Here is a 17,178-nt window from a genome sequence, read left to right as displayed (position 1 = left end):
TAATGGCTTTTAAATTTTTGAAATCGGTCCAGCCATTTTAGAGAAAATTTCGATTTACATTTTCCAAATTTGGTCTCATTGGATTCAGAATGGCTTGAAACGTCGAGAAAACATAAAATTAGCGAATCGGATTTTTTGATGAAAACATAAACTTCTCCTTTGGAATGCTAAAAAAATATTAAAAATTTGAAGAAGTGTATAAAGTTACATCATCGATGTAAGCGATTTATTTGGGCACAATAGACCCTCTGTGCACTTATACTGTGTATTGTATTATGTCACTACATGGTCATTATACTTTTAACTTTTCATTATTAATTATGATTTCTTTTTAAAAAACATTTATTTATGATGCTTTGATGTTTTGTGATATATCACTCTTGACCTATTGTTTAAAACTAAGATTTTAATTATTTCATTTTTTTGTTCCAGAATTTTTTCCCGACTGACATGATGGTTGCAAGTGCTATTGACGATTTTATCAATCCTATATACACGGTAAGTTCTCTTTCTTCTTTCTGCTGTTCTGCAGAATGAACTCTTTTTCCAATATTTATTTATTTATTTATTTATTTATTTAAATATATAGCCCACAGATTTCTCTAAGAGGACTCAAAAATACAATTATTTAAAATAATGAATAACAAATAAAATATACAAAATTACAATATATAGTTAGTAACATAAAATGCTAAGATAAATTGCATATAATGCAGAATGTAACATAATATTTATAAACAGAATAAAGAAATAATGAGATATTTGAAAGAAAATAAAAAGATTAACTTGTGCAGATGGAGATTATTGATTAGGTGATGTGTTGTGAATGTCTATTTCATTATTAATTAAGTTAAAGTTAGAGGACATTAGTATAATTGGCGAATTTAAGAGGGAATTAGATTTAGGGGTGGGATAATTGAAAAATAATTGTGAACGCGAAGATAGCTTGGAACATTAAAGGATAGTTGATTGAGAATAAGAGGACAGTCTATAGAATTATTGCAAAGTTTAAATAAGAACATAATTGTACAGATAAATCGACGTGAGGCAAGGTAAGGAATACCAAATTCTTTTAGTAAAGTTGTGGTCAAAGCCACGTTCAGGTAAATTTTATATGTTTTATAATAAAGATACTTCAGAAATTTTCGCTGAACCTTCTCTATCGCATCAGAGTTGTTGATATGATGAGGATACCAAATAATCGAACCGTATTCTAATTTTGAACGTACAATAGAATAGTACATGCAAAGAAGTGCATTGGTAGACTTAAATTGTTTACAATTTCTTAGTATCAAACCTAAAGATCGATGTGCTCTATTACAAATATCAATTACATGATCTGTGAAAAACAAACCAGAATCAAATAGAACACCTAAATCGGAAATTTTATAACATCTATCAATGCTGGTGTTAGAAATTTTATAATCAAAAAGTATTGGAACGCGCTTATGTGTAAAGCTAAGAATCTTGCAATTTGATATATTTAGATGTAATTTGTTATAGATACACCAAGATTGGAAAAGGTCAAGTTGAGACTGTAATAATGAGCAGTCATCAATAGAATTTATTTTGAGATATAGTTTCAGATCATCTGCAAATAGTAAATGTGGACAGTTAATAGTATCAGAAATGTCATTAATGAAAATAATAAATAGTAGTGGACCAATATGATAGGCAGTAGAGGTCTTTTCTCTATTTCTCTATCATTTGGCGCAGTACTTCCTTATTTGCACCTTTCCAGTCAAATTCTCGTCTCTATCTATTACAGCACCAAATCTTGAAACCGTGCAGGTCTTTTCATCGACTTTCCTCAGAGTTCATGTTTCTGATCCCTAAAGAGCTATTCACTAAATATAATAATTATACAGAAAACTTTATATTTTTAAACTTGTCAATTACTCTTCAGTCTTCGTCCTCCGTGTTCGCCCAATCGTCATCAGCCAACATTTCCACGAACCCCAAGTTCACCCTCGTCGGCCTGGTTTGGATCCGCGCTGGGCCGTCCTGCGGCAACGCTCACGCCCAGCAGCGCGTCTGGCGGCAGGTGCTGCTACTGCTGGCCGGTTCGAAACTCTACTACACCAGGGAAGCAGAAACAGCTGCCAGAGCGGTGAGGGACAGAGAGAGAGGAGAGGCGGTTAAGGATAATAAGGTAAGTCGTTTATTTATTATATGATATTTATATTTATACTAGCTGACCCGGCAAACATTGTTTTGCTAAGTAAGGTATATTCTAAACAATTTCTAGAGGATCAAAAATATTAATACTTCAAGTGCATAAGGATTAAGTTGTTTGAATGCTAAATACAATGACGTATTATAAAAACAATAAATCCCATTAGTTTGTCTATATTTTGTTAATACAATCAAACTGGTTTTATTCTATAATCCAATCCAAGTCTTTTTTGGTCTTTCGGCTTATTGATTACGTTTCAAGTTTTTCTGATTCTTTTTGGATTCTGGATTTTGTGTATAATTGTAAATAATACTACTAAGTTTATCAAAAAAAATTCAAATTTCTGCGAGGAGAGATAGAAAATGAATTAAGTATTTCTTCTTTGACCTGCTTTTTGAAAAGTTTCAAGTTACATTCGATGAATTAAAGTAAATTTAATAAAAAGAATATATGTAGAGCAAGGCGAGACACAAAGGTCCAATTTGACTTTGATCAAATATAAACTATATTGTGAAAACCATAACAATTATATCACAACAAATAACACATTTCAAACGAACAATTATCTGACTACGTTCAGTAAACTGACTTCTACTTCATCATTGTAGAAATGTGCTTTTTTGATGTCTTCCAAAAATTTGTTATCTAGACCTTTTTATCCTATATGCGGGGTAACTTGGAACGTCCAGATGGCAAACAGGTTTAATGTCTTATTTTAATTTTAAAGGTATTTTTCAAAATATTTACATTTTTAACTAATGATAAAAAATTACCAACAAAAGAAAATACATTTACTATGGATTTTTAAAGATTACCATTTATCGCCCAATAGCAAAGTCATAAGAATCAAGGTTCTAGTTGTTATATATCTTTTTCTCTCTACTTTGAAATATTGTTGTTAAACAATGCTTAACTTTACTGGTTTTTGATACATCTGTGGTGGACCTTTTTAACCCTGGACCTTCATATATTACTATCTATTCTTCGATAAATTCTGGGAAATTATAACTGAGAAAATGTTATTCGACAAAATGTCTCTTTGATCGATACCAAATTTAGGTTCTGATTTTAAATCACATAACTAAAAAAAAAATATTTCAGAAAATGTTTTATAAATACCAATGAGTATATAATTGTTTGAGAACAATATGATTTGTCAACCATAGGTACTGAGTTTTATAGTTCACTTCACTGTTTATACGAATGGGCAATGGCACTATCTGAATGGATAGTTTATAATTAATTAATTTTGAATTAGAATGAAAACGGTCAAAAAAAATAAAGTAAGATCCCATGTGTTTCTCCTGGCTCTAAACTACCTCCCTGCCAATTTTCATCTAAATCGGTTCAGCCGTTCGTGGGTTATAAGTGTTCTAACTTAAACGATCCTCTTTTATATATATATAGATTTATATTTATATTTATATTTGTTGTAACTTCTAAACGGTTCGTTTGGGGTGTATGGAATGTTTGGGGAAATTATACAGGATTAATTGATCTAGAATAGTGTTGAATATTATAATGACCTACGGCAACTCGGTGTATGTTAAAATTGACTTTGAAGGTGCAAATGTAATTTTGGTGCGCTGAAATTTTATATTGTTAACACATTTTAAACTACAAGATAAATATTATTTAATCTAAAACTTTTTCATACAACATAAGAATGTAGTATACATTTAAATCCAAATTTAACTGGAATTGCATGAGTGCAGTAAACGGAACGTTTTAGGTCTGAATTTTTTCCTGCGCACCGAATTGAATGAAATTTTGTAATTAGGTTCATCTTACCCTCAAGTTCAAAAGTGAAAATAATTCAGGTTGCGCCATCACCTTTGGGATGACACCTTTTCTCAATTGTGTAATTACATTTTTTCAAAATAACGTCAGAAATTGACAAAAGAACTAATTATAAGAAAAAAATATCTTTTATAGTTTTTCAAAGAAACTAATACTTTTCAAGTTACTGGCCACGAAAAATTCATATATTTTTGGCGTTTTTCTTCGTCTTTTTGCAAATATCTCCTAAAATATACATTCTAACGAAAATCATGTAATGAACAAAATAATGTCAATAAAAATCTTAAAAAATCGCTATTACATAAAGTGTTCTAGGCATAATATTAAGCAAGATTTGAAAGAGCAAAGTCGTTTTTTATTTCGTTCAAGATTTAATTGTTGTATTTAAAGCCATCTAGTGTCGAGGTTTTACATTTTATGCATTTCGGTGAAATTGGGTTTTTTAGTGCTCGACATAAACTTTAAAATGAGTGCTGTTACAAGTTTTTTGCGTGTAAAATGAGTGAGCTATCATGCAAATAAGAAGGCATATACGAAGTTTTTTTCTTTTAAATCATATGGTTTAATGAGCGCCATTTCCACCAGAATTAAAGTAATTGACATTCCATCTAGAATTCACTTCATTATACACATCTTGATGGATTCTAGCAGATTCACTACTTTAGTACAAACTATTTTCAGAAAACTCACGATTTTATAAAAACTTTTTTTCCGAGTTATATATATAGAACCAAGAACTAATATTCATTCACTATAAAGTAGTCAAGTTTAATTTTAATTAGGCCTTTTTATTGTTTAATCAAAGCGATTGGCAAGCGAATAGATTGAATAAACTAAATCTATAGTGATAATGGATATAATTAATTAAATTTAAATTTGAATGAAAAACGGGATAAAAAATACACTATATCCTTCTCTTGGCTTTAGACTACTTCCCTGCCAATTTCCAGCTAAATCGGTTCAGCCGTTCGTGCGTTATAAGTATTGTAACTAACACGATCCTCTTTTATATATATATATATATATATATATATATATATATATATATATATATATACAATACTGTATATTATCGAACCTGATTGAAAATCTAGTAATTAGTTTTGACATTTTCTTGGCAAAGGTACACTTATTTAGTGAATTAAATATAACTTTTAAACAGTTGAAGGAATTTAAATAATGTTTTTGGCAAATTTGTTCAAAATTAAATAATCTACGACTTTTACATACGATATACGACCTCAGAACAACTCGGTATATTTTTAAATCGACGTTGAATGTTACAATAAAATCCTGAGGCTGAATAGAGCGATGCAACAAAATTTACTTGGCAAAAGTACACTAAATGTCAATAAAATATAACATTTAAACTATTGATGGAATTTGTATGATGCTTTTGGCAAATTTGTTTAAAATTGAATAAATAACAACTTTGTCTAATATTATAAGACCCTACAGCAACTCGCTCTACTCTAAAACCGTTATAGAACACTATGAATTGACTTTAACAAAAATTATTTATCTACAGGTGCATTTGTTTATTAAATCTTGAATATCTTTTGAACTATTCGCGTAATTTCAAAAGTGTTTTTGGCAAACTTGTGCAAAATTAAATAATCTACAACTTTCCTATACGACATACGACTGTAGAACAACTCGGTATATTTTTAAATCGATGTTCAATGTTACAATAAAATCCTGAAGCTAAATTGAGCGTTACAACAAAATTTACTTGGCAAAAAAGTATACTTGTTTAGTAAATTAAATATAACTCTTAAACTATTGGCGGAATTTGAATAATGTTTTTGGAAAATTTGTTCAAAATTGAATAAAAAACAACTTTGTCTAATATTACAAGACCCTACAGCAGCTCTTTCTACTCTAAAAACCCTAAGAAAAACTATGAATTGACTTTAACGAAAATTATTCTTTTCTAAGTGCATTTTTTCATTATATCTTGCATAATTTTTAAACTATTTGCTGAATTTAAATAATGTTTTCGGCAAACCTGTACAAAATTAAATTATCTACAATTTTGTCTAACATTATATCACCCTACAGCAACTTGGTATACCTTCAAATCGATATTGAATACCAAGTAAGGTTTGACTGACACTCATCGCTCTATTTAATTAAATAAAATAAATAGAAACATTTATGTCATATAATTTTTATCACAACTTAATGTTTAAACATTGAAGAAAATTTTGGCTTGGTTTCAAAATTGTACTATAAATAGTACAGCTGGTAATTTATATAATTTCGTATAATCGAAACTCGGTTTTAAACAGTTGGGTTGCACTATATGGTACATGACGTAAGCACCGAGTGTAGTCATGCTGTCTAGTATATAATTGGCACTGGATATACATATGTATATAATATACATATACATTTGTATATGTATATGTATATGTATATATACATACATGTATATTTGTCTATTACATGTGTATATATACAACCGAGTGTATATACTTTATATTCCCGATGCCGGCAAGAGCGCGACAGACATATCCCCCTATTTCGATCCCCAATAGCGCATAAAAATGATAATAATAATAAATGGTAGTCTGCCCGAAGGCAGGTCCATGGTGTGAGAGCCACCACAACAAATGATTTCCTTGTCCTTCATCCCATTATCACTAATACCATTTTTTTTTTTTAAAAAATGATACATATTATTAAACCTTTCCACACACTAATCCTGAAATTTGCATGAATTTGCCGTCGGAGCTGCGGCATCCGAGTGGAAAGGGTTAACTTCCAAAAGATGGAACATGCAATTTGCTACTTTTAAATTTTTGTGACGTTACAAGTCATTCTGAATCTTTTGGCACTGAAATTGCACTATGTATTTGTGTGTAACTTTCTGAAGCCAACTCTGTTAGGGGTCTATATTTGTATGAGTCGGTAGTAAGAAACTGTCAAAAGGCTATGTATTTGCTGTGCAATAAGACATTTTACATATAAAACCCAACTTTATGATTGTCTTGCCCATGAGACATCAGAATATGATGAAATGGTTATTCGACATTCAGGCGTTTTGTAGGTTAGGTTTTATGTGGTACGCCTAATCGAATATTTTAACCACGTATTTTTGATTCAATATTTCTGTTTTTGCGAGTCGAACTCCTGTTGTAACATTTTGAGCTGAACCAGACGCATATATTGATTTAGTACTGCGAGAATAATATCATCAGCTGGGGGATCTTTAGCAAAAGCAGAATATATATATATATATATATATATATATATACTAGATGACCCGACAAACGTTGTCCTGTACCCACATCTACAATTCAAAAGTTCCAAATTTTTTAATATCCTATCCTATACTTTTTAATATCCTATTTGATGACCTGCCTTTGTGATTCATTTATGGTTTTAGTATAAGCAGTATAAAAAAATCTGAAAATAATAATACAGTATCTGCGGTAAAAAAACAATATAACACTTGATTTTAACACACAATATAATTTCTTCAATAATTCAGTCTATAATTTGCATAACCCCTTACGATATATTAGTTGCTTTTTGGCAATAATAATTTCTAAAGTACATTTTTCTTACTAATAATTTAATAAACATTATTATGTATGTTCAAATCTTAGGTGTAATAATTTGTAAAATCTAGTTCATATGTGCACTATTCAATCTAAGATCAACTTGCTAAATATTCCATATCCAATGACAAACAAATGAAACAAAATTTTAAATTATTTTATAATAGGTAGAAATATTTTTTTGTATTGTTAAATAATTTAGTAAAGTAAACCGAAATGCGACTTGCATAAGTTTAAAAAAATAATGTATATGCAATTTTTGACTTATTAAACTGAATTATATAATTTCATCTGCCAAACCGTTGACTGTACCTTATATTATTTCAATTACTGGCACATCTCAGATGCTTTTCGGCAATAATAATTTAGACATTACATTTTTCTTGTATATATATATTTTAGTATTATCTAGGCTTATAATTTCAGCTAAATTCAAATTTCAAGTGAATTGACATTTCTAGCAGATGACAGTTCAAATGTTTTCGATGTTAAACAATAATAAGTGTTTTTTTGTAATTTTTTTCATTTATTTCTGAAATCTATATTTCTATAATCACAAAATTCTAAAAAAATCCCTTAACAAACTTCTAAAAGATTTAGCAAAATCCGAATAACCGTTTGGGAGAAGTATCAAATCATACACTCGTACAGAAGAATTTTATATATAAAATATTTATATATATATTACAATTTTCATCTGAAACCTCTAATAACACTCTATTACCCTTATCTCATACAATAATTAAAACATTCGCGCATTTGTTTTATATTACTCTTATCAGTTATCGGGAATGTTTTATAATTTCATGGCACATATTTATATAAATGTTTAATATTTTCCATTTTATATTATAAACTATTTCGACGTTATCAAAACGTTGCCGAGGCATTTATCAGTGTTTGAATAAGTGCATATCAATTTAAAACAAAAAAAAATGACTCACGCCTTTAATTGTGTTCCTGGTTAGAATGGCGAATGGCTTATCGGTAATAGATTGAAAATTAGTCATGTAATATATATATATATATATATATATATATATATATATATATATATATATATATACAGGGTGGCTGATATGTATTGCAACCAATTTCAGACCGCCATAATTTCTAAACCGCTCATCAGACAGATGACAGATTTATTCCAGTGATTGTTTATTTAATTGTTTACAAGCGTACAAAAGCATTTTGATCTATTGCATTCAGAAAAAAAGTTATTCGTGATGGAAGTCAAGCGTGATAGTGCGATTGCTTCATACTTGGCTGGAAAACCTTAAATGGCTATATTTAGAGCCCTCCAGCATTTAAATGTGAACAAATATTTTGTTTCTCGTACCATATCTCGTAACCGTGATACACTCAATGTTGCACCGCGTCCAAAAAGTAGACGAAAAAAAACACTAACAACCCCAGAAATGATCCAAAAAGTATAGGCAAAAATCGATCGAAATTCGTGTCGCAGTGGTAAAAAAACGGCCCGTGAGCTGAACATATCGCAAAAACGGATGCAACACAAATTGAAAAATGAGCTTGGACTAAAGCCATTAAAGTTCCAAAAAGTGCAAGAGCTCATCGATGCACAAAACAAAGTTAGACGGGAAGGAGTCAAGAGGTTGCTTTGCTTGCACGAAAGTGGCTAGTTACCGAATTTGGTTTGCTCAGATGGGAAGTCCTTCCAAATCGAGCAGTTTGTGAACAAACAAAATGATAGGGTTTACTTGCCAAAAGGGTCAGCTAAAAATTTACATCTTTGATTGGCCACCAGAACTCAAGCGCCGCTGACGGTACTGGTGTGAACCATCGTAACGGCCGATGATGACATTCCGCTCTTATTCATCGACCGTGGGATCAAAATAATTGCCGAAATTATCGGGAAAATGTCTTAAAGGTAGTATTGAAGTCCTGGATAGACAAAAATTTCGGTCGCAGACCATGGACATTCTAACAGGACTCAGCACCATCAAACTCAGTACGCGTCTACCAAAAATGGCCTGTAAAAGAGTTTTTTCGCTTCATTTCCATCGCACAATAACCACCAAAATCTCTGGATCTAAATTCGCTGGACTTTTGTGTCTTGGAAATTTTGAAGAGTAAGGTTCACACTAAAAAATACCAAAGTGTCGATCATCCTAAGCAGGCGCCTCGCCAGGAATGGGTCAAAATACCACAGAGCCATTTTCGTGCAGCGTGTCATGGTTTTTCTGCCGTTTGAAGGCCATAATTTGTGCCAAAGGTGGCCAATTAGAACAAATATAAACTGATTCTAAAATTTAACGTTATTTCCGACATTTTTGCTTTTGAACAATGAAATTTAAAATGAAAATGACAAAGTTATAGCGCTTTACTTTGTTGCATTACATATCAGCCACCCTGTATATATATATATATATATATATATATATATATATATATATATACGAGTATATATATATATATATATATATATAATTTTATGATATGAGTGGAACGAATATTAATTGTTTAATATGAACAAAACAGCACTCAGATTTGTTTAACACAACTTTATTTTATGATTACAGACGTTTCGAGACTATGGTGTGTCTCATCTTCAGTGTAATTTCAAAAACAGTTACTTATATACTACACATTCTTTAATAACTTATTTAAATTTCATTTAATTTTTGATATACAAAAAACACCACCTATTCCTTGCAATGCTTGACACAGTACTGAGGAAACACATAACACTTACAGAAATATTCTAAACAAATTTGAAGTGTCTAGATGGAGACAGAATGGATATCATTATAATGTAAACAAAAGGAGTGCTATCGCATACAAAAAATCGATAAAAATGAAAAAACAAATTAATTTATTGAAAAGAATAAGATAAATGAAAAAAATTTTATAAATTATTAATGATGTTTATATAAGTGTCATGTAAAATATTTGTGTCGGTTCTTAGATTTATGCTATTGTTAGTCCGAACTATTAACATTGATTCTGCCATGCTCCGTTTAAATAAGTCTTTCTCATGGAATAAAATTTGGGGATTGTCAAAATCAAACTTATGGTTGTTGATATTAGCATGATCCACAAGTGTACTTTGAAATTTTTTGTTATCTATTTTTTCACATTGTAATTCATGTTGCCTGAGTCTCTTTTCTAAGTTCTGGCAGGTCTGGCCAATATAAGAGCAATAAGAGCAATTAGCAATATATTGGCCAGACCTGCCAGAACTTAGAAAAGAGACTCAGGCAACATGAATTACAATGTGAAAAAATAGATAACAAAAAATTTCAAAGTACACTTGTGGATCATGCTAATATCAACAACCATAAGTTTGATTTTGACAATCCCCAAATTTTATTCCATGAGAAAGACTTATTTAAACGGAGCATGGCAGAATCAATGTTAATAGTTCGGACTAACAATAGCATAAATCTAAGAACCGACACAAATATTTTACATGACACTTATATAAACATCATTAATAATTTATAAAAAATTTTTTCATTTATCTTATTCTTTTCAATAAATTAATTTGTTTTTTCATTTTTATCGATTTTTTGTATGCGATAGCACTCCTTTTGTTTACATTATAATGATATCCATTCTGTCTCCATCTAGACACTTCAAATTTGTTTAGAATATTTCTGTAAGTGTTATGTGTTTCCTCAGTACTGTGTCAAGCATTGCAAGGAATAGGTGGTGTTTTTTGTATATCAAAAATTAAATGAAATTTAAATAAGTTATTAAAGAATGTGTAGTATATAAGTAACTGTTTTTGAAATTACACTGAAGATGAGACACACCATAGTCTCGAAACGTCTGTAATCATAAAATAAAGTTGTGTTAAACAAATCTGAGTGCTGTTTTGTTCATATTAAACAATTAATATATATATATATATATATATATATATATATATATAAGGGTGGTCCTTAATATGGATATTTTCGACTTTGCTCCCAGGAGCTCAATTGCTTCCAAATTGATACAGAAATATTCCCTGTAAGTTTTAACTCTTGATATTAACTTTAATATAATCCGCACTCCAACCAAAGTTTCTTATAGGAATAACAAGGGTAAAATTGTATTTGTTTATTTTGGAATTTGATAACTTAGCAAGAAGTGAATCAAAATTTTGAGAAAAACATTGTATTTGCTTATTTTAATCATATAAAAAATTTACATCAAGAATTTGATATATTTTATAAAATAAGTATTGACTTAGGAAGAAGAACCAAGAAACTTTTGTTTGAATGCGGACTGTCTAAATGTTAATATTAACAGCTAAAACTTTCTGATAATTGTTTTTTATCATTTTGGAAGCATTTGAGACCTTGGGAGCATAGAATTTCGAAAATGTTCATATTAAAAACCACCCTAATATGTATTTCTACATGCTAGTAGAGTACTTTTTTTAATCTAGGTTCATAAGTGTATTGAAATTTCTGGCAGGTGACATTTCTCATTTGTCAATATATTTTCAATGTCAAACAATGACGTGTCGTTTTTTTGCAATTTTTTCCATTTATTTTGACAGTATTACTATATTTTTATAATCATAAGAATCCTTAAAAAATTTCCTTAACAAACTTTAAAAAGATTTATCAAAATCTGAATAATCGTTTAGGAGGAGTATATTTACATACTTTATTACAGAAAAATTGTATATATGAGATATATATATATACATATATATATATTATTTTAAATATATATATACTAGCTTTCCCGGCATACGTTGTACAGGCCTAAAATATTTTTTGAAAATTATTAGTTTAACTGATTCTGAATGTAGAAGTATAGTTTGGTTTACCCACTGCAAAGCATGCCACATATTATTTTCCTTAGGACATATAAGTCATTACAAGTGCCAGCCTAATCTGAATTTGGTTTCATTTTTATTGAATTGTCACATTTGGATATTCAAAGTTTTTGAATCTATTGTCACAGCGCGTTTTTCATTGATTCATTAATTCACGTGCAGTATTTGTCCTCGATAAATATGCTTCCCAAATTTTTTTTATATTCGAAAAAAAAAAACAAATAGTTGTAATTTTAGTTACATTTATTTTGACTTGCTGGTAGAGCCCTCTTCCTAATCATTTCTCTCACGTTAACAAAATCGTTTCATATCCCATTATCGTCATTATATCAATTATTGCAATTACCGTAAACGACGATATATCATTTTTTTCTCGTAATTCCTACGAATGCAATTTATTTCGCAACAATGTTGCGATTTATTTCAACCTCTCGTCATGCCATGTCACGTGTCACGTCACGTCACGTCACGTCTGTTCTCAGGTGAGACGACGTGTTTTTCTCCCGTCACGCATATGTTGAGGAATGAAAAAAATAAAGATATGATTTCGTAAAGAATTATAAGAATATTATGAAGTCGTCAATCTGAACATGATTAGATTCAGCAAATGTCGATCCAGTTTTATTTTTGTATGTATGTTTGTTTTTAAGACGATGACTGAACCGATTTTAATAGTTCAAAAAAAAACAGGAATAATTTATATATATCTGATTCCTTTGTCAAATTTTCTTAAGCCAAATTATGATAAACAAAAAAAAACAAGTATTGATAGGTGTTTCTCTCAACGTTCAAACATTTTAAAGATATTTTTCTTCTGCACGTTTCGTCATCAGAATTTATAAAGATATTTTAATTATGAGCGTTTCTACAAAATGTGCATCATTCTACAAAAATATTTTGTACGTTTTGACATTAAATGTGTGAAATTATCTAAAATTATCAATCTGTACATTTTGATACTACATGTGTTTTATCATTCGGAAGTCTTAAATATATTCTGTAAGTTTCGACACAAAATATGTGTCTTCTTTCTGCATTTTTAAAAAGAGTCAGTAAAGCCTTTTTCATCTTATAAGTCATTATCGTTAGCACTACTTTTTAATCTTCTAGATCGTTATTTAATTTGCCAGTTAGTACAATGACCTTGTTTTATCGTGCTGATATTAATTTTGCTGATCAGTAAAGGCTTGTTTCAGTAAAAATTGAAAATCTAGTTAAAATCCAGGCCCTTTTTTTCTCGTCTAATGTCGAATTTCAATTTGCTTGCCAGTAGAGTCTTTTTTTTATTGTCTAGGTCGGTTTTTCAATTTGCTAGTTAGTAGAAATACTATTTTTCTTCCAGTACTGATAATGAGATTAATTTTGCTGGTCAGTAGAGTCTTCATTTTATCTCCTAAGATGCTATTTAAATTAGTATGTAAAATTCTCTTGTTCGTGCCGAGTCCAAAATCAGAAGAGTCCTCTTTTCATCTTCTAAGACTTTATGTAATTTCCTCATTTTTTTCTTAATTTACTAGGATTCTTCTTTTTCTTCTCGAACTGAGAATAATTTTGCTGGTCATTGGAGTCCTGGTTTTTGGAGGTGAATTTGCTAGTTTGTAAAATATATTTTCTCCTCGTGCTTAGATTAATTTAATGGTCAGTAGAGACCTATTATGATTTCCTAGGTCAGTATTTAATTTGCTTCCAAGTACATTTCTCTTTCTTCTCGAGTCAAACTCAGTTCGCTCGTCAGTAGAGTCCTTTTCTTGTTTTCCAGATTCATGTTTAGTTTTTAGAGTCCTTTTCTTGTTTTCCAGATTCATGTTTAGTTTTCCCCTTAATAAGATCACTTTTTTTTAATATTGATATTTAGTTTGCTTGTCAGTAGAGTCCTTATCTTGGTTGCCATTTTATTTGCTCCTTAATAAAATTCTTTCGTTCCTCAAATTGCGACATACATTTTGCTCGTCAGTAGAGTACTTTTCGTCCTCTTGTTAACTTCCCTTAGGGTAAGTTATTGTAATGGGCCGAAAATCGGAATTGAAAATTTTTACATTTCTCGACGTTTTGAAGGTTTCTGAACGTTTTGGCATACCTCAGAAAAAATGGATGTGTGTGTGTGTGTATGTATGTATGGATACAATTTTTCGTCCACGTTTTCAGGCGTATGGATTAACCGATTTGAATGGTTCAAAAAGCATTCGATTCCTATTGATAGGGAAAAGAGCTGATTAGTTTTTGGCAAAGGCAGGTCCAGCCGTTTCGGAGATACGGAGCAAAGAGTGCAGAAAATAGAAATCGAATTTTTGAGAGAACGGAGTATCCGATTTGAATGATCTAAAAAAACATTCAATTAGTAATGATTGGGAGAAAAGTTTATTAGTTTTTGGCAAAGGCAGGCCCAGCCATTTTGATGATACGGAGAAAAATATGTAAAAAATGGCAATTTTGGAGAGAACTAAGCGTCCGATTTTAATGATCCAAAGAACTTTCTGCTTGTCTTAACAAAATAATTGATTTTGGGAAAAAAAATTTTTGCTCCAATTTTTTTTTTTTTTTTTTTTTAGTTTCTTGTATATCGAAAATATTTTAGATTTTATTTTTAATTCTGACTATAGTTCTAATATACTTTACAAATAATTTCTACCCTGCAATTCATTTTATATAATTCTTATAAATATTAGACAATGTTACAATATTCATAATGATCTATTTGAAAACATTCAGTATTCCACGAACATTTCGTTACGGTACGGGAAATTCCAGCAATTTGCCTTAAGGCACGATGCCATAATTGCCTCAAGACAGAATTCCACTTACAGCTAGTTTGGCATGTAATTTGCTCCTAGTAGACTCACCTTTTTCTTCTAATATGAATATTCAGTTTGCAATTGCTTGTTAGCAGTATTAACATCTTCTACTCATTTTTGTGACATTAGGTCATATTTCTGTCACCCAGGTCGATATTAGACTCGCTCATGAGTAAATTATTTAACTTGGGTCATAAGGATGCTTCCCAAATACTTGAAATTGGAGGTTATGATAATCGACAACATCAAAGGTTAATTTGTGACAAATCAAATACCTAATTAACAAATTACGTTTCTTTTGAAATGTTGCTCTTATTATGCTCACCTATTATCATTACCATTGTATTCATAACGTGATTATTAATATAATTATGATGGACGGCAACAACTGATTGATGCCGAGTGACATGGAACAAATTATACATACAAAACCAGAACAAGTTTTCCGTCTAATAATTAGACCAGTCGAAGTAGCCATAGGCCATAGGCCACAGGCCATTGGCGGCCCCTTTACTGACAAATTTATAAAAATCAATAATAATAATACTTAGAACAATAATAATAATGATTAAATTAACCTCTTGGACTGCTAAGCGAGGTTATCGAGATCAAACTTTGTAATTTATACAGTACAGTACAAAAGTGCAGGCGTAGGATGATGGAGTGGATGGGGTTATGTAAAGAAAAGTTTTCATAGCTTTGAGAAATTAACTTCCCGAAAAAAAGTTTATATTTTTGCCAGAAAATCCGATTTGCTAATTTTATGCTTCATGTTATCTTGAATCGTTTAACACCAACACAAACTTGATCGTTCGTCGGCGATTCCTTAACAAAATTAAAATCTAATCGATAAAACTCAAAATGTTATATATTTATCAACTTCCAGTAGGGTAAGTTATTGTAATGGGCCGAAAATCGGAATTGAAAATTTTTACATTTCTTGACGTTTTGAAGGTTTCTGAACATTTTGGCATACCTCACAAAAAATGGATGTGTGTGTGTGTGTGTGTGTGTGTGTGTGGGTGTACGGATCAACCGATTTGAATGGTTTAAAAAACATTCGATTCCTATTGCTAAGGAGATGTGCTGATTAGTTTTTGGTAGAGGCAGGTCCAGCAGGTACGGAGATAACGAGCAAAGAGTGCAGAAAATAGAAATCGAGTTTTTGAGAGAACGGAGCATCCGATTTGAATGATCTAAAAAGCATTCAATTATTAATGATTGGGAGAAGGGGTTACTAGTTTTTCGCAAAGGTAGGCCCAGCCATTTCGGAGATACAGAGCTAAATGTACAAAAAATGGCAGTTTTTGAGAGAACTAAGCATCAGATTCAATTGATACAAAGAACTTTCTGCTTGTCTTAACAAAATAATTGATTCTGGAAAAAAAAAATTGTTTCAATTTTTTTTTTTTTTTTAATTTTTTGTTTATCGAAAATAATAATTTAGATTTTATTTTTAATTCTGACTATATTTTTAATATACTTTGAACAAATAATTTCAACTCTGCAATTCAGTTTATATAATTCTTTTAAATATTAGACAATGTTACAATTTTTATAATAATCTATTTGAAAACATTCAATATTCCTCGAACATTTCGTTACGGTACGGGAAGTTTCAGCAATTTGCCTTAAGGCACGATGCCACCCACCCCACTAGTTTATTTATTTATTTTAAATATATAGCCCACAGATTTCTTCCAAGAGGACTCAAAATACAATTATTTTACATAATGAATAACAATTAAAATATATACAAAATTACAATATATAGTTATTAACATAAAATGCTTAACATAAAATTACATATATAATGTAGAAAGTAACAATATTATTTATAAACAGAATATGATAAAATAATGAGATATTTGAAAAAAAAATAAAAAGGTTAACTTGTGCAGATGGAGATTATTTGATTATTAGGTGAAGTGTTGTGAAAATCTATTTATTAATTAAGTTAAAGTTAGAGGACATAAGTAAAATAGACGAATTTAAGAGAGAATTAGATTTAGATTATATATATATATATATTATATATATATATAT

At 30.1% G+C, this 17,178-nt stretch overlaps 2 protein-coding genes across 2 annotated transcripts in view; both read left to right on the top strand.

Moving 5' to 3' along the window:
• LOC113367774 overlaps positions 1-17,178 on the top strand; it is a 126,833-nt gene that overhangs the window by 72,513 nt on the left and 37,142 nt on the right. The window contains exons 7-8 of the mRNA XM_026609354.1: positions 433-498; positions 1,907-2,152. Of these exons, the coding sequence (XP_026465139.1) occupies positions 433-498; positions 1,907-2,152 (312 nt within the window). The remainder of the gene's footprint in view (positions 1-432; positions 499-1,906; positions 2,153-17,178) is intronic.
• The window catches only part of LOC113365890 (transcription factor mef2A-like), a 73,108-nt gene continuing 57,845 nt past the window's right edge, over positions 1,916-17,178 (top strand). The window contains exon 1 of the mRNA XM_026607431.1: positions 1,916-2,152. The gene's annotated coding sequence lies outside the window, so the exon portion shown is untranslated. The remainder of the gene's footprint in view (positions 2,153-17,178) is intronic.

The sequence above is a fragment of the Ctenocephalides felis genome, unplaced genomic scaffold (genome assembly GCF_003426905.1).
Source record: "Ctenocephalides felis isolate EL2017-DRISC unplaced genomic scaffold, ASM342690v1 CF-g0.4_SCAFFOLD_01170, whole genome shotgun sequence".
NCBI lineage: Eukaryota > Metazoa > Arthropoda > Insecta > Siphonaptera > Pulicidae > Ctenocephalides > Ctenocephalides felis.
This window is presented reverse-complemented; position numbering and strand designations above follow the sequence as displayed.